Raw genomic sequence first — 23,874 nt, forward strand, 5'->3', positions numbered from 1 at the left:
CTCATCCCTTGCTGCAATTTTCCCATTTTCAAGGATCTGTGCCATTTATATAGTTTTATATTGTCTCCTGCTTATTTCTAAGTCCACTGCTGTCTTTTTTGTCCTTCGTTGTCAAAGATGACTATGACATAAGCCAGAAATAAGTACCCAATTTCCCTCTGTCACCTTACTTAAACAGCACAGTGACACAACTAAGCAAGTTCCGCTACAACTGTACAGGGCTTTGGCGAGACCCAGTGGAGTACTGTTCACAGCTTTGGTCTCCATATCGGAGGAAGGACATACTGCCATTGGAGGTGGTACAGCAAACATTCACTAGGTTAGTTCCTGGGATAAAACGGTTATCCTATGATGAGAGACTGAGTAAATTGGGCTTATACTCTGAGAGTTTAGCAGAATGAGAGGAGATCTCCTTGAAACATACAAAAATCTGAAGGGCTTGGACAGGGTAGACACTAAGAGATTGTTTCCACTGGTTGGGGAATCTAGAACATGAGAGCACAGTCTCAGGATGATCATTTAAAACTGAAACGAAGAGAGATTTCACCATCCAAAGGGTTGTGATTCTTGGGAATTCTCTAACCCAGAGGGTTGTGGATGCACCATGAATGTGATATTTAAGGCTGGAATAAACAGATCGTTGGTCTCTCGGGGAAACAAGGGATATGGGGAGCAGTCAGGAAAGAAGAGTTGAGGCAGAAGATCAGCCGTGATCGTACTGAACTGCAAAGCAGACTCAGTTGCTGGTCTATTCCTGCTCCCATTTCTTATGCTTTTTTGTTCTTATGTTCTTAGTTAAGTTTCAGATGTGATGTGTTCAAAGTCCAATTTGAGCACAAAAAGATCTGTTGCACGTTGGACACACATGTATTGTTGGTCCAAAAGGGGTGGTTGTGGCTCAGGACTAGTGAAGTTCCCGCTCCCTATTGGCCAGTGCGATTCTACTTGGTTCATCGGAGGCGGCGCCTTTGCTGTTGAGACAGCGCAAAACAAAGCGATCCTGTGCAAGTTTGCCCCATGTCTCAGGGGTGATGTTGTAATTCTTCAGGGGGGTTCTTGAAGCGCTTTTTCTGCTCTCCATTTGAACATTTCCTTTGCTAACTTGCCATAGCAGACCTTTCTTGAGAAACGATCATGAGTATTCTGGCAACATGTTCTGCCCATCTTGTCCGAACAAAGCAAAGCGTGGATGCGAGTGTTATGAACTGGAGGGGTATTAATTTAAACAGCCCTGATCTCTCCTCTCACTACCCATCCGTAAACAGAAAGGTGTTTTTGATTTCTGACTTCCCCTCCCTTTATAAGTGGAGTGTTTTCCCCAACCCTTGAGTTTAAGCGATCAATCCTCTATTAATAACCACATAGCAAACTCAAGATAAGGTAAAATGAAAGGGTTGGTTTATTTTACATACACACAAACGTGGGAAAGGTGTTTTGCAATGTCCGCCCCTTTTGGCACTCATATAATAAAAAAAAGGGGTAAGAGAAAGAAAGAGGTATAGGGCTGAACAAGAATAAAAATAAGAATTACGGTTTCACATGAGTCCAGGATCAAAAATACAGTAGCTTATTTCATCAGAGGTTAGCAGGTTGAATTTGTTGCAGGGGGAGTCTTCCAGAAGCAAGGACTTCCACGATGGGAGAAGGCATGTAAAGATGAATTAGTCTATAAGGCACAGATACAGAAGTTCCAAGGTTCTAGTAGTTCACACAGTGTAGATGAGGGCCAGGCACTTCACCTGGACAGAGCTCTTTCTGCTGCTACCTGTCAGATGATAGAATGGTAGTCTGCCTGGATTCAGTTCCACACGGCAATATTACAGGTTCTAGCAGCTGAGATAGGAAAAATTTCTTATCTCAGAAGGTGGTCAACCTGTTGAATTCTCTGCCACAGAAGGCTGTGGAGGCCAGGCCACTGAGTATATTCAAGGAAGCAATTGATACATTTTTGGATATCAGGGGCATCAAGGAGGAGGGAGAGAAAGCAGGAACATGGCGTTGAGATAGAGGATCAGCCATGATCATATTGAATGGTTAAGCAGGCACGAAGGGCCTAATGGCCTACTCCTGCTCCTAGTTTCTATGTATTCCATCACACTCCTGACTTGTGCTTTGTAGATGGTGGACAGGCTTTGGGGAGTCAGTAGGTGAGTTACTCATTGCAGGATTCCTGGTCTCTGACCTGCTCTTGTGCCACAGTATTTATATGGCTAGTCCAGTTCAATTCTGGTCAATGGTAACCCCTAAGGATATTGACAGTGGATTAGCGACGGTAATGCCATTGAATGTGATGGGGAGATGGTTAGATTTTCTCTTGTTGGAGATGGCCATTGCCTGGCACTTGTGTGGCATGGATGTTACTTGCCACTTGTCAGCCCAAGCCTGGATATTGTCCAGGTCTTGCTGCATTTGGACATGGAGTCACCACGAATAGTGCTGAACATTGTGCAATCATCGGCGAACAACTCCACTTCTGACCTTATGATGGAAGGAAGGTCATTGGTGAATGACCATTATTTTACTGAAGATGGTTGGGCCAAGGACACTACCTTGAGGAACTCCTGCAGTGATGTCCTGGAACTAAGATGGCTGACCTCCAACAACCACAGCCATCTTCCTTTGTGCTAGGTGTGACTCCAACCAGCGGAGAGTTTTCCCCGATTCACATTGGCTCCGTTTTTGGTAGGGCTGCTTGATGCCACACTCGGTCAAATACTGCCTTGATGTCAAGGGCAGTCACTCTCACCTCGAGTTTAGCTCATTTGCCCATGTTTGGACCAAGGCTGTAATGCGGTCAGGAGCTGAGTGACCCTGGTGGAACCCAAACTGAGTGTCAACTAGCAGATTATTGCCAAGCAAGTGCTGCTTTATAGCCCTGTTGATGACCCCTTCCATTACTTTACTGACAATCGAGAGTAGGCTGATCGGGCGGCAATTGGCTGGGTGGATTTGTCCTGCTTTTGTGTACAGGACATACCTGGGCAATTTTCCACATAGCCGGGTAGATGCCAGTGTTGTAGCTGTACTGGGACAGCTTCGCTAGGGGCGCAGCAAGTTCTGGAGCACAAGTCTTCAGTACTACTGCTGGAATATTGTCAGAACCCTTAGCCTTTGCAGTATCTAGTGCCTTCAGCCGTTTCTTGATATCACGTGGAAAGTACTGAATTGGCTGAAGACTGGCATCTGTGATTCTGGGGACCTCTGGAGGAGGCCAAGATGGATCATCCACTCGACACTTCTGGCTGAAGATTGTTGCAAATGCTTTAGCCTTATCTTTTGCACTGATGTGCCGAGCACCCCCATCATTGAGGATGGGGATGTTTGTGGAGCCTCCTGCTCCAGTGAGTTGTTTAATTGTCCACCACGATTCATGACTGGATGTGGCAGGACTGCAGAGGTTAGATCTGGTCTGTTGATCATGGAACCACTTAGCTCCCACAACTGCTTGCTGTTTACACTGTTTGACACGCAAGTAGTCACCTTTTGTAGCTTCACCAGGTTGACACCTCATTTTTAGGTATGCCTGGTGCTGTTCCTGGCATGTCCTCCTGCACTCTTCATTGAACCAGGGTTGATCCTCTGGCTTGGTGGTAAGGGTAGAGTGGTGGATATGTCGGGCCATGAAGTTATTGATTGTGGTTCAGTACAATTCTTGTGCTGTTGATGGCTCTCAGTGCCTCATGCGTGACCAGTATTGAACTGCGAGACCTGTTTGAAATCTATCCCATTTAGCATGGTGGTGGTGCCACACAACATGATGGAAGGTATCCTCAATGTGAAGACAGGACTTCATATCCACAAAGGTGATCACTCCTACTGATACTGTCAAGCGTCATGGATAGATGCATCTGCGGCAGGCAGGTTGGTGAGGATGAGGTCAAGTATCTTATTCCCATTTGTTGGTTCCCTCACCTCCTGCTGCAAACCCAGTCCGGGTGTTATGTCCATAAGGACTCTGCCAGCTTGGTCAGTAGTGGTGCTACTGGGCCACTCTTGGTGATGGAGATTGAAGCCCCCCACTTAGAGTACATTCTGTACCCTCGCCACCCTCAGTGCTTCCTCCAAGTGGTGTTCAACATGGAGGAGTACTGATTCATCAGTTGAGGGAGGGTGGCACGTGGGAATCAGAAGGAGGTTTCCTTGCCCATGTTTGACCTGATGCCATGAGACTTCATGGGATCCGGAGTCGATGTTGAGGAGTCCCAGGGCAACTCCCTCCCGGCTGAATACCACTGTGCCGCCACCCTCTGCTGGGATGGTGATGGCGGTGCCTGGGACATTTTAAGGTATGATTCTGAGTGTGACTATGTCAGGTTGTTGCTTGACTCATCTGCAAGACAGCTCTCCCAATTTTAGCACAAGTCCCCAGATGTGAGTAAGGAGGACTTTGCAGGGTCAACAGGGATGGGTTTTTTGCCATCATCATTTCCAGTATCTAGGTCCATACGAATTTCTTCCTTATCCAATTTTCTGTAGCGGCTAAGCGCATTGCTGTGGGTCTGGAGTCGCAAGTAGGCCAGATCAGCTAAGGACAGCAGATTTTCTTCCCTAAAGGAAGGACATTAGCGAACAATGGTTTCATGGTCACCATTAGACTTTTAATTCCAGATATTTATTGAATTCAAATTCCACCATCTGCTGGTGGTGAGATTCGAACCCAGGTCCCCAGAGCATTACTCTGGGTCTCTGGGTTATTAGTCCAGAGATAATACCATTACGCCACCGCCTCCCCACTCCTGCTGAGGTTTGAATATAAATTGATAACAAAAAATTATTTTTTGAACACTTCCCATTGACCTTTAGTCATTTTACCATTAAATTTGCCCAGTTTACAATGGGTAATCACTGCCTCATCCCATTGAAGTCAGTCTTACGTAAATCTAGAACTTTAGTAGTTGTTATACACTTCTCCCTTTTAAACACTATTCTGAATGTGATCATATCATGATCGCTATTAGATAGATGTTCAGACGCAACTAGGCTGTTAACTAAACCTGGCTCATTAATTTCTAAATTTAATATGGAATGCTCCCTTGTTGGTTCTTGGACATATTGTTGCAGAAAACTATCCAGGGCACACATGTGCTACTCTGCTTATCCCAATCAATATTCAAGTTAAAATTGCCCCATTAAAATCATTCTGCCTTCATTGCATGCTTGTCTAATTTGTGTATCGTTTTAGTCTCCTTTTCCATGTAAGGATATACTTGCCTTGGAGGATTGTAACCAAACTTCATTGGACTGCTGCCTGGGATAAGGGGACTGTCCTAAGGGATAGGTTGAGTAGAACAGGCTTATATTGCTGAGGGTTTATACGACTGAGAGGTACTCTCGTCGAAACATAGAAAATCCTTAAGGAGTTGGACAGGATAGATGATGGGAGGACATTACTCCTGGCTGGGGAGTCTAGAACGACGAGCCATATTCTCAGAATATGAGATCAGCCATTTCATACTGAGATGAGAGAAAAAATGCCTTCAAGGCTCCTTCAACAGCACCTTACAAATCTGCAATCTCTACCAGCTAGGACAAGGACAGCAGATGCATGGGAACACCACCACCTGCAAGTTCCCTTCCAAGCCACACACCATCCTGTTATGACCAGATGAGAAGGGGAGAACTGGCTTCCCTCTATTCAACCTCCTCGGTTAGTCACCGCAAAGACTTAAGTTTCTTTTTACAAGGATATGCCTTTTCAAAATCAGAATGTAATTAACTATTTAAGCTGTGGGCAATAAGGAGCCAATCAAAACAGGTTTTCTTGAGTCAAATAAAGAGCAAATTCATTAACCAACAAATCCCAGAGAAATAAAAACACAAGGTCAAGCATTCAGCCATCATGCAGCTATCGGGGCCCACACACACACGCACACACACAGCCCCCCCACCCCCACAGCCACCAGAAATAAGGGGAATTACAGTCCATCAAAAAAAATGTAAAAAAAATACGGTTAAGAGTCCTTTGATTGTCCTTGAGGCACAGATTTTAATCACTGTGGTCGATTTAGGTTGGCTGGCTTCTTCGATTTGGTCAGATTTAGAAGATGTTGCAGTTATTGCGCAATCTTGGTTTGCTGGAATGTTTCTGGTAGAGCTGGCTTCTCGAACCGAGCAACACGCTTTTTCCAAAAGGGAGGGGGGAGAGAGCAAGCAGCCCTCAGCTTGTTTCCCTTGAAGGTTTTCTTGACAATGCCCCTGTCATTTGCAATCTCTCCACTAGTGGCTGGCAGCCTTGCCTTGAAATACTTCATCCATTGTGTATTTCCAAGAGGTTTTGGGTGGGTCTGTCTGTGGCACCCATTGTTTCAATATCCAGTATTTTGCATTTTTAATGTCTCTTCCTTAGGCAGTTACGAGTTTCGATGGGTGTCTGGATTATATGAAATGCCTCCCTCTTCACAGTCACGCGAGGATGATTTGTTGGTTTCTCACCTTCACCTTGGAACATGGCCTTGCATTTTCAAGCAGTTTGCTCTCAGTTCAAATTACAAAATTTCCAGTCAGTTGAAAATTGAAAAATCATATTTCCAAAAATAAAGGTCATAACAATCCCAACTTGGAACTATACACCATTCATTGTTGCTGGGTCAAAATCCTGGAACTCCATTCGTAACAGCACTGAGTGTACCTATACCAGTGGGGCTGCAGCAGTTCAAGGAGGCGGCTCAGCATCACTTTAAGGTCAATTAGGGGTGGGCAATAAATGCTGGCCTAGCCAGCGATGCCCTCAGCCCGTGAACAAATGAATAAAACTTAAGGGTTCTGAATTTTTGGAATCCTCTATCCGAAGAGAACTATGGGGTTTTATATGTTGTCAATTATTAAATCCCAAAATGTGATATGGCTTTTATGCCATTTAATGATGGCACCTCTTCAGTCAGTGGCCTTTCATCGCCCAATGCTCCCAACCCAACAAATTCTGAGCTTGATTTGATAGCAAGCTTTTCTTCCAACACCTGTGCACCTTTGCCCAAGAGGTTCCCTCCACACTCGAAGTAATTCCTTTTCCTGACTCCAGTCTTCTTGATACCCTTGATATGAGCTCTTTCTTTCTTGAACTATTGGCATGATATTTGCCATCTCAGTTTCTCTACCTCCATCCCTCCCCTTATCACACCCAACTTAAATCTTTGCACAACCTGTCTCCTCTGAGCTCACTACTGTCTGGTCTCAGCTCCCATCACAAAACTATCCTTAAACAGCGAAAATGTTCGACAGCACCTTGAACTCATTATAGCACTTTATGGTCTGTAATGAATGCAAATGCTTCTAGACCATTTAAAATGGGAAAAATTCTAAGACTTCAAGTAGGTAGGAACATTATTTACCTTCTATTACTGTCAAGACTGTGGACCAATGCATTTGCATCAAATCAAAGTGATCTCAGTTTTTCAACACATCTACACATAGAACAAAGTATTTTACAAACAGCTTCAGGTCAAAAGAGATATCAGCAAAATCCTGCCTAATATTCCTAATAAAACCTAATATTCGTGTCTGACTATGTTCTGCACTAGGATATCTGGATGGTCTGCTCTAAATACTAGCAGCAACCATTTAGTGACTACTGCAGTCACCAGTGATTTAATTACTTGACTTGTTCACTATTAACTACTGTAAACTGTGATCTCTGGACCAACAAACCTTTGAACATCTGACACACAAGGAGTTGTAAAAGTACCATGAAATAAATGCAGTTAGGCTTATTTTTTGAACTCTAAATCTTAGTCACCTGATCTGGCTGGGATGCTCACTGTCCAGTTATCTCATTATAAGGAACACAATATGAACCCAACTAAAGTATCAGCAACAGCAGAGTGATGGGAGCAGGTTGTGCCTCCTTCAGTCAACAGCCAGCATAGAGTAATTCATGTCAGACCAGCACATGGCTCGGGGCCATGGAATGCTATCATTGCTGGGCTTCTTTTCCAGTTTAGTAATTTTGTATTTAGGAAAGGCTGAAACCTTTTATTCAAATCCATTCGCTCGAGTTTGGGACAGGGGAGAAAAGGTGATGGATCCACAAAGGCCTGAATTTCAACAGTCAATTAAAACCGTGTCACGGTACAATTGGGTATTTAAAACTGACACCTCGTTTCAGTACTAAAAATAGCAGAATATTGAGCAGATAACAGACCAAACTACCACCTGCAAACAGATGAACAACTGAGCTCCCCAGCTCTTGGGGCCTCCATACCTTATCAACAAAGGAAGATTTTGTCTCGTACGTCCCCTGGGTTGGTTGGAGTGGGTGCGGGCGGAAATGATTCAACACTCTAGGACTATAGCACAGCACAACTCAATCTATCCAAATGGGACACAGGGTAAACCAGTATAAAAAGTATTTTCACTTTCATTTTCTCTGCAACAACCTTTGTTGTTTCACTTTGAGTAATGTGTGGCTAGGGAAAGCACAATTTTAAAGGCAGCTGTCTATTATGCTGTAGTTTGATTCAAGGTGGGTTGGTACTTACCCAGGCATTTAACAGGAATCACCAGATGAGTATGACCTCGACATCGTTTCTTTCCCTTTTTACACCAGTTTTCAATGCTGATTGGTTGATTCGCTTCCACCACATTAGTAATTTGAAGCTCTGAATAAACCTAACAAAAAATAATTGTGAAATTTATCAAGATATTTATATCTGAGACTCTTGGAACAGAACATGACAAATGCAGTTTAATCAGAAGCAGAACGTCAAGTAAGAAAAGGGAGGCAGTACCCCAATGCAGAAATTGTGGTTCCTGTCTTAGGCCCACAGTGGCAGATGGTTCCAGCTTTTTAAGGCCAGGTAGCACCTCAGCATAGTTAACTTAAGTACTGGCGACATGTCATTCCCAGACTCACCTCTCGACAATACTGCAGAATCTCTTCCTTGGTTTCTAAGCAGCTTTTGGTTCCTGAAGGATCAGGCTCCCATTTTCCAGTCTGAATATTGACATGCATATTTAGCTTCCCACAAAACATAGCGATCTGTGGTTCCGCCACTGCAAATCCAGCTCCAGTATTGGCTGCTAATGCCTGAAAAAGAAACCAAAACAATAAATTTCCTGGCCAGTGATTCTTCACTTTGCAACTCCCTTCCATTTTCCAACTTAATGGAGTATTTGAAGTTGCTACTCAAACAGAAGATGAACCACAACAGTGAAATACAAACCAGGCTGTGTTATCACCATGACCACGCACACTCTGCACTAAAGTTTTAGAGCCCAGGATTACCATGAAATATCATTCCACTGACACTTATCCCATGGTACTTCATACAATGGAATTGTCATCACCCTAATTCCATTCTGCCTTCTTCCTATCTTTTGTCAAATCTCTCATAGAACATAGAAAATAGGAGTAGGCCATTCGGCCCTTCGAGCCTGCTCCGCCATTCATTATGATCATGGCTGATCATCCAACTCAATAGCCAGTTCCCACTTTCTCCCCATATCCTTTGATCCCTTTCGCTCCAAGAGCTATATCTAACTCCTTCTTGAAAACACACAATGTTTTGGCCTCAACTGCTTTCTGTGGCAGCGAATTCCACATGCTCACCACTCTCTGGGTGAAGAAATTTCTCCTCATCTCAGTCTTAAATGGTCTACCCCGTATCCTCAGACTGTGACCCCTGGTTCTGGACTCCACCACCATCGGGAACATCCTTCCTGCATCTACCCTGTCTAGTCCTGTTAGAATTTTATAGGTTTCTATGAGATCCCCCCGCCCCGTCATTCTTCTGAACTCCCGTGAATATAATCCTAACTGACTCAATCTCTCCTATGTCAGCCCCACCATCCCAGGAATCAGTCTGGTAAACCTTTGCTGCACTCCCTCCATAGCAAGAACATCTTTCCTCAGATAAGGCGGCCAAAACTGCACACAATATTCCAGGTGTGGTCTCACCAAGGCCCTACATAATTGCAGCAAGACATCCCTGCTCCTGTACTCGAATCGTCTCATTATGAAGGCCAACAAACCATTTGCCTTCTTTACCTCCTGCTGCAGCTGCATGCTTACCTTCAGCGAAGGGTGTACAAAGACACCCAGGTCTCGTTGTACATTCCCCTCTCTCAATTTATAGCCACTCAGATAATAATCTGCCTTCCTGTTTTTGCTACCAAAGTGGATAACCTCACATTTATCCACATTGTACTGCATCTGCCATGCATTTGCCCATTCACTCAGCTTGTCCAAATCACACCGAAGCATCTCTGTATTCTCCTCCCAGCTCACCCTCCCACCCAGCTTTGTGTCATCTGCAAACTTGGATATATTAACATTTAGTTCCCTCATCTAAATCATTAATATATATTGAGAATAACTGGGGTCCCAGCACCGATCCCTGTGGTACTCCACTGGTCACTGCCTGCCATTCGGAAAAAGACCCATTTATTCCTACTCCTTGTTTCCTGTCTGCCAACCAGCTTTCTATCCATCGCAATACACTACCCCCAATCCCATGCCCTTTAATTTTACACGCTAATCTCTTCTCTGGGACTTTGTCAAAAGCCTTCAGAAAGTCCAAATAACCACATCCACTGGCTCCCCCTCATCAACTCCACTAGTTACATCCTCGGAAAATTCCAGTAGATTTGTCAAGCATGGTTTCCCTTTTGTAAATCCATGCTGACTCTGTCCAATTCTACCACTGTTTTCCAAGTGCTCAGCTATTAAATCTTTTATAATGGATTCTAGAATTTTCTCCACTACTGACGTCAGGCTGACTGGTCTATAATTCCCTGCTTTCTCTCTACCTCCCTTTTTAAATAGTGGGGTTACATTAGCTACCCTCCAATCTGGAGGAACTGTTCCAGAGTCTATAGAATCTTGGAAGATGACCACCAAATGCATCCACTATTTCTAGGGCCACTTCCATAAGTACTCTGGGATGTAGATTATCAGGTCCTGGGGACTTATCGGCCTTCAATTTCTCCAGCACCATTTCCCGACTAATACTGATTTCTTTTAGTTCCTCCCTCTCACTAAACCCTGTGTTTCCCAGTATTTCTGGTATGTTATTTGTGTCCTCCTTTGTGAAGACAGAACCAAAGTATTTGCCAAAATTTAGTTGGTCAGCCACTTCTTTGTTCCCCATATAAATTCCCCTGTTTCTGACTGTAAGGGACCTACATTTGTCTTCACCAATCTTTTTCTCTTCACATACCTACAGAAACTTTTACAATCAGTTTTTATGTTCCCCGCAAGCTTATTCTCGTACTCTATTTTCCCCTTCTTAATCAACCCCTTGGTGCTCCTTTGCGGAATTCTAAACTGTTCCCAATCCTCAGGTCTGTTGTTTTTTCTAGCCAATTTGTATGCCTCTTCCTTGGATCTAATACTATCTGTAATTTCCCTTGTAAGTCATGGTTTGGCCACCTTTCCTGTTTTACTTTTGCGCCAGACAGGAATGAACAATTGTTGCAGTTCACCCATGCGCTCTTTGAATGTTTGCCATTGCCTATCCACCATCATCCCTTTAAGTAACATTTCCCAATCCATCATAACCAACTTGTACCTCATATCATCGTAGTTTCCTTCATTAAGATTCAGGACCCTAGTCTCAGAATCAAAGTGGTTACTCTCCATCTTGATGAAGAATTCTATCATACTATGGTTGCTCACCAAGGGGTCTCGCACAACCAGATTGCCAATTATTCCTCTCTCATTACACAATATACCCAGTCTCGGATGGCCTGTTCTCGAGTTGGTTCCTCAACGTATTGGTCAAGAAAACCATCCCATTTACACTCCAGGAATTCCCCCTCTATGGTATTGTAACTAATTTGATTTGCCTAATCTATATGCAGATTAAAGTCACCCATAATTACAGATGATCCTTTATTGCATGCATCTCTAATTTCCTGTTTAATGCCATTCCCAACATCACCACTGCAGTTTGGAGGTCTATATACAGCCCCCACTAATGTTTTTTGCCCCTTAGTGTTTCTCAGCTCTACCCATGTGGCACAAACCAATTTTATTCATTACCTACTTCCACATGGGTGTTGAGGGCTTCACTGTAATGGCTACTTGAGGTTCTACAACATGTGACCAGAACTTGTGCTTTAACCAACAACAACATACAATGTGATTCAATGATATGGACAGTGTTCATTAAAGGTCTCTCTCACTATCAAAACTCTTACTAAATCCTTCATTGACGATTAAGCATTTTAGATCATACAGAGAACATAAAACACAAACTAAATGCACGTTCTATTTTTTATTCATTGATGGGATGTGGACCTTGCTAATTAGGCCAGAATTTATTGCCCACCCGTAACTGCCTTTGAGAAGGTGGTGGTGAGCTGCCTTCTTGAACTGCTGCAGTCCATGAGTTGTAGGTACACCCACAGTGCTGTCAGGGAGGGAGTTCCGTATTTTAACCCAGAGACAGTGAAGGAACGGCGATATATTTCCAAAGTCAGGATGATAAGTGGTTTGGAGAGGAACTTCCAGGTGGTGGTGTTCCCATGTAATTGCTGCCATTGTCCTTCTAAATGTTAGTGGTCATGGGTTTGGAAGGTGCTGGTTAAGGCGGCTTGGTGAACTCCTGCAGTGCAGCTTGTAGATGGTACACACTGCGCCCGCTTGGCATCAGTTTTGGGAAGAATGAATATTTGCAGATGGGGTGCCAATCAAGCAGGCTGCTTTGTTCTGGCCGGTGAACACCTTCTTCAGTGTTGTACTCATCCAGGCAAGTGGGGAGTATTTCATCATACCTGACTTGTACCTTGTAGACGGTGGACAGGTTTTGGGGAGTCAGTGGGTGAATTACTTGCCGGAGGATTCCTAGCCTCTAACCTGCTTTTGTAGCCACAGTATTTATATGGCAAGTCCAGTTCAGTTTCTGGTCAATGGTAACTCCCAGGAAGTAGATAGTGGGGAATTCAGCAATGGTAATGCAGTTTATCATGGGGAGATGGTTAGATTCTCTTGCTGCAGATGGTCAGTGCCTGGCACTTGTGTGGCACAAATATTACTTGCCACTTGTCAGCCCAAGCCTGGATATTGTCCAGGTCTTGCTGCATTTGGACATGGACTGCTGCAGTATCTGTGCAATCATCAGCGAACACACTCACTTCTGACCTTATGTTGGAAGGAAGATCATTTATGAAGCAACTGAAGATGGGTGGGCCAAGGACACTACCCTGATGAACTCCTGCAGTGATGTCCTGGAACTGAGGTGATTGACTTCCAAAATCCACAACCATCTTCCTTTGTGCTAGGTACAACTCCAACCAGCGGAAAGTTTTCCCCGATTCCCATTGACTCCAGTTTTGCCAGGGCTCCTTGATACCACATTATGTCAAATGCTGCCTTGATGTCAAGGACAGTCACTCTCACCTCTGGAGCTCAGCTCTTTTGTCCATGTTTGGACCAAGGCTGTAATGAGGTCAGGAGCTAACTGTCCCTGGTGGAACCCAAACTGAGCATCAGTGAGTAGGTTATTGCTAAGCATGTGCCGCTTGATAGCACTGTTGATGACTCCCATTACTTTACTGATGATCGAGAATAGACTGATGGGGCGGCAATTGGCCGGGTTGGATTTGTCCTGCTTTGTGCGTACAGGATATAGCTGGGAAATTCTCCACATTGTTGGGCAAATGCCAGTGTTGTAGCTGTACTAGAACAGCTCGGCTTGGGCCACGGCATGTTCTGGAGCACAACAGTTCTGTACTATTGCCCAGATATCGTCAGGGCCCATAGCCTTTGCAGTATCCTGTGCCTTCAGCTGTTTCTTGATATCACATGTAGTGAATCGAATTGGCTGAAGACTGGCACTTCTGGTACTGGGGGCCTCTGGAAGAGGCCGAGATAGATCATCCACTTGGCACTTCTGGCTGAAGGTTGTTGCGAACGCTTCAGCCATATCTTCTGCACTGATGGGCTGGGCTGCCCCCTTTATTGAGGGTGGGAATATTTGTGGAGCTTTCACTTGGTCAAAGCAACAACCGGAGATCAAAAGATGTTGATGATCATAAAATCACAAGATGGTATTCATAGTTTATAACTTTTCATCTATGTCCTACAGATCCCTGCACAATCAGCATCACCAGTCTTTCCTTTGAAAATCACCTGACTTCAGAGAAGCACAAGGTTTCTAAACAGAGATGCAGGATACCAGTTTACACTGGGCAATGACGAGGTCGTAATGAAGGACAGCTGAATCTGCAGATCTATAAATCATATTTTAATCAATATCTAACTGGTTATCCTCTCCAGTTATTTCAGCTACTATATATCAATCCAATGCTACAGTAAACACATTTCATTTTAATTAGAGCGTAGCAAAATGTCTCAGCAGTTGTTTAAAATGGAGCTTTGGCAGGAAGCGGTGCGCAGTGCGTGTTCGTAAACAAGCACCACCCAAGCTGTATCCAACTAGGCGGGGCTCTCCTGTCTGAATATAATTGGAAGTGTTCTTATTACAACTGGACTCGAGACTAACAGATAAGAAATTTATACCAACTATTTTACTGCCTCTGTAATGTCCAGTTTGTGCTATGCTTCACTGAGCGCAGAGGGATTATAACTACTTTTGAAGCAGCCGTACAGATGCAGACACAAATGGAACTGGCATAGAATCTTTTTCACGCCAGCTGCTCTTATCAATTCCAGGCCCTCCATCAAGTTAACAAATCTGCTTATTTCATCTCCTTGAATATTTTATTTCCCACCTTCACAACATCCGCCTTTTCTGAAAGATCTGCTCTTTCCACATCTCCAAATGGTTGAATGTTTTCATTGTGTTAATCTCCAATCTTTCACTAAAGTCATGTTGTCTTTGGAGGGTACTGGAATCCTCAAGCTAAGTTTTTACTCAATACTGACAAACCTATTCGACAAGTCTTTCTCAGCGGTTGCTCTGTTTTAATTTTATGGGCTTTAAATAAACTCAGTGCTGTCACCTCATTCGTGGATAAATCCTCAATATGAACACACATCCATCAGTGTCAGTAACCATGCAGATGTGTAAACTCGTGGAAAGTGAATTTCAAACTTCTGCTCAACAGTTCTCCTTCAATGGCATCAACTGACCGTAGCCATATCTAGGCATCTGTATCGTGTCTTCACTCCTTTTTGATTTTTCTAATCTCTAACCTTGTTCGGGGTTCCTCACCACTGAGAAAGAGAAGTCTTTGGTTTTTAGTAGTCTGCTTTGAGCTTTGAGGGCAAATTTGCCTGCCATCCCGATATGCTTAAACGTTGGTGCCACGGTCATTTTGCCACTGAGCTACTGTGCGCACAGTTTTGATTAGCTGTTCTCTAGAGAGACTTAAGTACTGAAAAATGAGAGAAAGCTGTTCCCATATAAATTATCTTAGCATTACAACTCTTCTGCAGTCCAAACAAGGTTAAACACGTGAAATCGCCAGTGTCATCGGGAGTGCAAACATGGACAGCTCTGATTTGATGAGTAGTGACTGTGGGAAAGACAGGGGGCAGGGGGAGGGGGCAGGGGCAAGGGAGGCGTGAGCCATGAGGGGGTGGGAAGTTCTTAACATGCTCAAGCACGTCAAGGTCAATCCCGGCTTCGGATTCGTGACCTGCCTCTTTGCCCCACCCATGGAGGTTACTATACCATGGATAGGTTAGTTAAGGAAAAAGTGGGACCTATCAGAGGTGAAGATGGAAACTTGTATGTAGATGCAGAGGCTGTGGGAAGGGTTTTGAATGAATATTTTGTCACTGTGTTCACAAAAGAAAGGGAGGATGTAGATATAGTAGTCCAGGAGGAACATTGCGAGGTATTAGACAGGATAGTCATAAAGAGAGAGGAAGTACTCGAAGGGTTGAAATCCTCGAAAGTTGATAAGTCACCAGGGACAGATGGATTGTTTCCGAGGCTGAAGGAAGCCGGGGATGAGATAGCACATGCTGTGAGGATGATTTTCCATTCTTCACTAGATACAGGGGAGGTACCGGAGGACTGGAGAAATGCAAACGTAGTTCCATTGTTTGAAATGGGATCAAAGGAAATGCCAAACAATTATCGGCCAGTTAGTCTTACATCGGTGGTGAGCAAATTCGTAGAATCAATCCTGAGAGATAGGATTAACTGTCATGTGGAAAGGCATGGACTAGTCAGGAATGGTCAACATGGATTTGTTAAAGGAAGGTCTTGCCTCACAAATTTGATTGAATTCTTTGAGGAAGTGACAAGAAGGGTTGATGAAGGTAGTGCAGTGAATGTTGTGTACATGGATTTTAGCAAGGCATTTGACAAGGTCCCACATGGCAGATTGGTCAGGAAAGTAAAAGCCCATGGGATTCAGGGTAATGTGGCAAACTGGATAAAAGGTTGGCTTTGCAACAGGAGACAAAGGGTAATGGTCGATGGATGCCCTTGTGAATGGAAAGTTGTCTCAAGTGGTGTTCCACAGGGCTCGGTGTTGGAACCCTTGTTGTTTGTGTTATATATTAACGATTTGGATGTGAACATGGGTGGCACAATTGGGAAATTTGTAGATGACACAAAGATTGGCCAAATAGTGGATAGTATAGAGAATAGCCATAATCTCCAAAACGATATAGATGGGTTCGTGGAGTGGGCAGTAAAGTGGCAGATGGATTTTAACAGAGAGAAGTGTGAGGTCATACACTTAGGGAGGTCAGTTACAGGGATTACAAAATAAATGAGAATATACTAAGAGGGGTAGATGAAGTGAGAGATCTTGGCGTACAAGTACACAGGTCCCTGAAGGCAGCAGTTCAAGTTGACAAGGTTGTAAAGAAGGCAAATGGAATGCTCTCCTTCACTGGCAGAGGTATAGAATATAAAAGTAAGGATATAATGTTGGAATTGTATAAAACACTAGTGAGGCCACAACTGGAGTATTGTGTGCAGTTCTGGTCACCACATTACAGGAAGGACGTAATAGCTCTGGAGAGAGTGCAGAGGAGGTTTACAAGAATGTTGCCAGGGTTAGAAAAGAGTAGCTACGAGGAGAGATTGGATAGGTTGGGGTTATTTTCCTTAGAACAAAGAAGGCTGAGAGGTGACTTGATTTAAATGTATAAAATTATGAGGGAAATAGATAGAGTGGACAGGATAAAATTGTTTCCCTTGATGGAGAATTCTAGAACCAGAGGACATAGATTCAAGATAAGTGGCAGAAGGTGTAGGGGGGACATGAGGAAGAACTTTTTTACGCAGAGGGTGGTGGGTGTCTGGAATTCGCTGCCCAAGTTGGTGGTAGAGGCAGAAACTCTAAACTCTTTTAAAAAGTACCTGGATCTGCACCTAAAGCGCTATAAGCTGCAGGGCTACGGACCGGGTGCAGGAAGGTGGGATTAGAAAGGGCACCTGGGTGTCCTCGGGCTGGCATGGACAAGATGGGCCGAATGGCCTCCTTCTATGCTGTAACTGTTCTATGGTTCTATGACCAACCATGATTGTATTGAATAGTGGAGCAGGCACAAGGAGCCATAAGGTCTCCTCTTGCTTTTTCCTCTTATATCCTTACCCACAGCAGATTATAAAGATAATTCCAAATTACACGCTTGACTTACAATATTCAAAGTCAGCTACAGGTCTTAATCAGCTGAATCTAGTATGTCATGATCTCTGAAAATGAAATGATTAACTTTGGCAGTGCGACTCCACGGCAGACAACACTGCTCATCAATGAAAGGGGGTAACCAGAATGATTTGTTCTATTGAGGAGGAAATATTCAGCTGACAAGCAGCAAGTGTCCAATTTAATTCACAGCGTAGTAGCCTGGCACGGAGAACTGCCCCAGTTATCAACTGATAAGAGTGTGTTGAAAGCATAGGTGCAATCACTGAACTGATACCCTCTTCAGTAATACTCTCAATTGATATCAAGGGGAGATCAAGAGAAGGGTAAAATCTGAAGCAAAATTATCTGTGGGATGCTCCTCTGCACGTACTGGCAGCTAACAAAGTCTGAAACCTCCACCTCCCCTACCCTCCCAAGGACTGTGTTCTGGTGGATCCAGGAGGTGTGATGGAGACAATATAACAATGTGATACTATCAAAATAGATAAAAGAAAAGCAAGTAGTAGTTTTATCTAAAAGGAGTAAGGAAGCAAAGAAGCAATGGTCCAGCTGGTATTTGGGTGCTAAACTGAACACACTAACCCAGAATTTTCTCTAATGGGCATCTCTCACAGAATGCCCAATTAGACAGAGATCCTCCTGCACTATTTTTGCCCAAAGTTCGCAGAACTGCATGCTGATAATGGGAGCAGCAGGATATCTGGGACTTTGGTGAACAATGCGACCAATAGTGTATCTCCTTAATCAATGAGAGTTAAGGGTTGAGGAGTAAACAAACTGAGAAAGGAGGGTGAATTAGAGTCAAATCAGATACGAAAAGAGAAATTAAGCAATAGGGAAAGATTGGATTGAGATAGAGAGAGAGAGAAAAAAAAGACAGAAATGAACAGTTTTTAATTTTAAAATTGTACAATTTTCGAATCTTCAACAATTCACTCCTTGAAGCAGTTAGACTTCACACTTTTAATTGTTCACTTTCTGGGCCACAGAGGTTGACTGGCTGGCATTAACTATTAACATATCATTAAGAAGGTACTTATGCTATTAATTACTACACTTAGCTAGGTGGCGAGCTTAATGGTCCATTAATATACAAATGTACAACTTCATAAAAATCACCGTGAGGTTAAGAGTGATACGTAACTTTTGTTACGGTAATACAAAACAATTCATGAAGAATCTCTTTCTACACAAGTTGCTGGCTAAACTGCATAACTATAACAGTTTGTGTTGTTCACATGTTATTAATTAATTGATTCCTGGAAATTATTAATTTAATTGGAATATAATTAATTGGTTCCTGGAAAGCACAACATTATACAAAATAGTCTGAGGTTCATAATCACCTCCCAAGATTACCTGCTCCCCACCTTACCAGAGACCCACCCCGCGCAGGCTCAACATAGGAATTACACAGGAACATCTGACTGACAGCAATATTAACATGAAACAGCAATGACACAATGCAAATGTATGGCTCTAACTGGAAAGCGATGTTAACACAAAAGAACAATGTGAGGGACGATGTTAAGCAAGGACTTCCTGTACATTTTCACCAAATTCTGGGCAATTGATCCTCAGCTATTCAGCTCTTGCAAGGATCTTCCAGCAGAGGGAGATAGAACAGCTTGAAAGGGAGCCTGGATAAGGTTTCTTCTCTGTTGAAGAAAGATACACATATATCTGCTTAATGGGTAATTCTTCAGACATTGTACACAATCCATGGAACCAGATTTCCTCCCCAACACCCCTCCCAACAGTTTCTCACGAATTCAATGGCTAATTCACAGGACAAATTCCATTCCTCCCTCTTCATACTGTCCCATGGCCCATACTGCCAGTTGCGGACTGGACTAAGGACTCTTGTTTCCTTAAGAGTTTTTGATGACCGTGTACAGAGCTGGTAATACATTACTTTTGACTTCAAATGCTAAATCATAGTTCAAAAAGCTAAAAAAAATACACCAAAGCAATGCCAAAACTCAAGTTTTATGGACTCTGCTCACTCTTGCACACTGAAGTAAATTTTGAATACCAATGCTGTCTCATCCTATCCTCTTCAACTAGTGTAAGCCCAAATCGTATTCCCATCCTCCAAGTTGCAACGAACAAAATATTATGCAATCTTTAAGTTGAAATCATGGCAATTTCATATCATACTGTACTCCCACTGGAACTACTGTTTGTTGTATGCTGTTGGATGCCGTGTAATGCCACTGGGATTCAGTCTTCACAGTATGTCAATTTGAATGATTCCAAAACACCAATAAAAACTCTGAAATACAATGTTATAAAAGGAATTTAATTTATCCAATTGCCTTGAAACAGTAGCCTTGGTCATTGGCTTTCATTCAAAATGGTTTTTCCAATTGTACATTGTTTTTGTCAACTTTTCCAAAGCTGCCGTAAATGACTCTATGACTCTTGTCCAAGTTTTGCAGATAGGCACGTATGCTTTACAGAGCTCCAAGTGGCAATCACCCACAAGTCAGCGTATTTACTTTAAGTGATCATTATTGGTGCAAAGTGACAGTTCCTCTGACATGTCCTCCTTCTTCCTTAACTGAGGTTTTCCACCCACGGTGGTTGACAGGGCCCTCAACCGTGTCCGGCCCATCTCCCGCGCAACCACCCTCACACCTTCCTCTCCCTCCCAAAAACATGATAGGGGCCCCTTGTCCTCACTTATCACCCCACCAGCCTCCGCATTCAAAGGATCATCCTCCGCCATTTCCACCAACTCCAGCATGATACCACCACCAAACACATCTTCCCTTCACCCCCCCGGCAGCATTCTGTAGGGATCGTTCCCTCCGTGATACCCTGGTCCACTCCTCCATCACCCCCTACACCTCAACCCCCTCCCACGGCACCATCCCATGCAACCGCAGAAGATGCAACACCTGCCCCTTTACTTCCCCTCTCCGCACCGTCCAAGGGTCCAAATACTCATTTCAAGTGAAGCAGCATTTCACTTGCACTTCCCTCAACTTAGTCTTTTGCATTCGTTGCTCCCAATGCGGTTTCCTCTACATTGGAGAGACCAATCACAGACTGGGTGACTGCTTTGCAGAACACCTTCGGTCTGTCCGCAAGCATTACCCAGACCTCCCTGTCGCTTGCCATTTCAACACTCCACCCTGCTCTCATGCCCACATGTCCATCCTTGGCTTGCTGCATTGTTCCAGTGAAGCTCAACGCAAACTGGAGGAACAGCACCTCATCTTTAGACTAGGCACTTTACAGCCTTCCGGACTGAATATTGAGTTCAACAACTTTAGATCATGAACTCACTCTCCTCCATCCTCACCCCCTTTCCGATTTTCCCCCTCCTTTTTGTTTTTTCCAATAATTTATATAGATTTTTCTTTTCCCACCTATTTCCATTATTTTTAAATGTATTTCCATCCATTGTTTTATCTCTACCTTTTAGCCTTTTTCGATTCCTTCACCCCACCCCATCCCCACAAGGGCTATCTGTACCTTACTCGTCCTGCTTTCCACCCTTAATTAGCATATTCCTTTAGATAATATCACTACCTTCAACACCTCTTTGTCCTTTTGTCTGTGACATCTTTTGGTTATCTCCACCTATCACTGGCCCTCTATCCAGCTTTTCTTGTCTCTTCCCCCCCCACCCCACCACCTTTAAACCAGCTTATATTTCACCCCTTTTCTATTTTTCCTTAGTTCTGTTGAAGAGTCATGCGGACTCGAAACGTTAACTATGCTCCTCTCCACAGATGCTGCCAGACCTGCTGAGTTTTTCCAGGTATTTTTGTTTTTGTTTTGGATTTCCAGCATCTGCAGTTCTTTGCTTTTATTTTTGCTTTGACCTTAATTAAACTGTAAACAAGCACTTCTTTTATTTAAATCCTGCTTTTAAGGTTTCTATGCTACCAGTTGCCAAGCAATTACATTCATACAAATGAAACGTTACTGCCAATGCAAATCCTTCTGCTTCCCTTTCATTAGAGAAAAAAACACCTTCTACCTACTTTGAAGATCATTCAATTTGCTTCAAGTATGGCACCATGCAGGATAAAATGAGACAGTTACATCAGTTTCTGTTCTTGCTTCTCCTTTTGATGTTGTTTGGGAACTTAGATAAAATCAACCACAGGAATCGCATCACTTGATTACTATATTCAGGAGTATTCAAACTGAAACATTTAATGGATTCATGGAGTGTAACTGTCCATGGGGAATTCAATATAAACAGTAAAAGCCAAAGTTTCCACTAGAATGGAAACTGCACTTCAAATGATTCAACAGGTTCAGAATTCATCCTCTGTACCATTCTTAATATGTGCCCCTGATGTATGGAAATGAAAAGGAATCAACTTAAGCTCCAAAGCTTCCATCTGATGAACAGAGGTGCCTTCAATGCTCCACTGGGGTCACAACTGAACCACCTCCTCTCCCACTTATAATAAACAAAATCCTGTTGTCCACTAATTGTAAAGGAGGCAATTAATATCCAAAGCCAGCATCGCAATCCATCTGTTATACTTTTCTGAAGTCCTATGAAAATTTAACAAGAACTACTTCAAAATATTTGACAATTAGCTGGAAAGCAGTCGACTCAAGGGCAGCAATGCGACCTCCCAGCTCAATAGTGAGTCAATCCTTCCATAACACTGCAGCACATCATTCAGAACACCCAACAAATCAGAATTTATCAGTATGGAAGATAAACAGACACAAACCATCCTTCCAACAGACTCCAGTACAATAAAACAGCCCCAGTGACTGAGCAGAGGGAGATTTCTTCCAATGTCTATCCTCACTTGGTTACTGCTTATTCTGTATAAAGAAATCCTGGTTCTGCAATTACAGGAAAAATTCAATAATCCATTTACATTTATGAGGCAATATTTTGAGGATTTATTTGGGTTCCCTCTTATTGTTTTTCTACTCCATTCTCTAAGATTCTTCCCACAATTAGTTGAGTTTTATCAACAAGAACTTGCATTTATATGGCACTTTTAACATAATAAAATATTCCAAGGTACTTCACAGGAGCATTATAAAGCACAATTTGACACAGTGCCACATCGAATCAGAGTCAGGACGGCACAGGAGGCCACCATTCGGCACATGAAGTCCATGCCAGTTCTCTGGAGATATAGTCCATCCCATTACTCCACACTATCTCTGCAGCCCTGTAAGTTTATTTCCCTCAAATGCCCACCCAATCTCCCTTTAAAATCACTGTTCATCTCTGCTTCCAACATCCTGTAAGGCAGCAAGTTCCAGGTCATTACCAGTCGGTGCATTAAGTTTTTGCTCCCATTCCCTGGATCACTTGCCCTTAACATTAAACCTATATCCCAAAGTGCTTGTAGCATCAGCTAAAGGCAACAGCTTTGCTTTGTCTATCTGAGATCGAAATCTGTTGTCATCTTGTACACCTCCCTCAGATCTCCCTTCAAACTCCTTCAATCCAAGGACAACCCCAGCTTCTCCAACTTAACCTTGTAGCTAAAGTCCCCCATCCCTGGAAGTAGTCTTAATAATCTCCTCTGCACCCTGTCAAAGACCCTTCTTCTTTCCTGAAGTGTGGTGACCAGAACTGGATTAATATCAAAAGCCAATATTGTGGACTGTTGTACTTTCCTCAAGGCCTGCGGGTATTCAACAAAAACTGGTCCAAAATATCCAATATTCTCATTCTGGCCTAATCAAAGTTCAGCACAATTTCCCTGCTTTTGTGTTCAATGCCTCTATTTAAAAGCCCAAAATTCCATATGCTTTGCTAACCTCTCTCTCACAAAATCCTGCCACCTTCAAAGATCCATCCACATAAGCCCCGAGGGTCCCTCTCTCCCTGCACACTCTTTAGGACTGTGCCACTAGGTTAATATTGCATCTTGCTATCTCTTCCAAACCAAAAACAATTCTAATTTCTCTACTATATTGGGATTATCCTCATAAAAGTTTGGTGTTATCTGCAAATTTTCAAATTTTACTCTGTACTCCAACATCCAAATCATTTATATATTTAGTAGAGGACCTAGCACTGACCCTTAGGGAACACAGCATTCTACCATCCTCCAGTGTGGAAAACATCCATTTGCCATGACTCAGTTTTCTGAGTTTTTGTCCAAGCTACCCTCTTCCCCATGAGCTATAACCTTCACACCTGCCAAATCATTCCCCAGGAGTAGATCCACTCCATTCACGGGTAATTTCTTAGCCACTCCTGCAACTACCGATCCAGACAACAAATCACATTCCAATTGAACCTTGCACAATGGAACCGGGATATACACTCCACTTATCCTGTTTACCAATACTTTAGCTTTCATTGAACACTCCGGAGGGAAAACTAGGTCCTTCTCCAGTAAAAGAGTT

At 43.3% G+C, this 23,874-nt stretch overlaps 1 protein-coding gene across 4 annotated transcripts in view; it reads right to left on the reverse strand.

Moving 5' to 3' along the window:
* aplp2 (amyloid beta (A4) precursor-like protein 2) overlaps positions 1–23,874 on the reverse strand; it is a 172,247-nt gene that overhangs the window by 96,991 nt on the left and 51,382 nt on the right. For all 4 annotated transcript variants that reach the window (XM_078530649.1, XM_078530639.1, XM_078530630.1 and 1 more), the window contains exons 2-3: positions 8,849–9,022; positions 8,475–8,604 (exon numbers count right to left, since the gene is read on the reverse strand). In XM_078530649.1, the coding sequence (XP_078386775.1) occupies positions 8,475–8,604; positions 8,849–9,022 (304 nt within the window). The remainder of the gene's footprint in view (positions 1–8,474; positions 8,605–8,848; positions 9,023–23,874) is intronic.

The sequence above is a fragment of the Cetorhinus maximus genome, chromosome 2, assembly GCF_964194155.1.
Source record: "Cetorhinus maximus chromosome 2, sCetMax3.hap1.1, whole genome shotgun sequence".
Taxonomy (NCBI): Eukaryota; Metazoa; Chordata; class Chondrichthyes; order Lamniformes; family Cetorhinidae; genus Cetorhinus; species Cetorhinus maximus.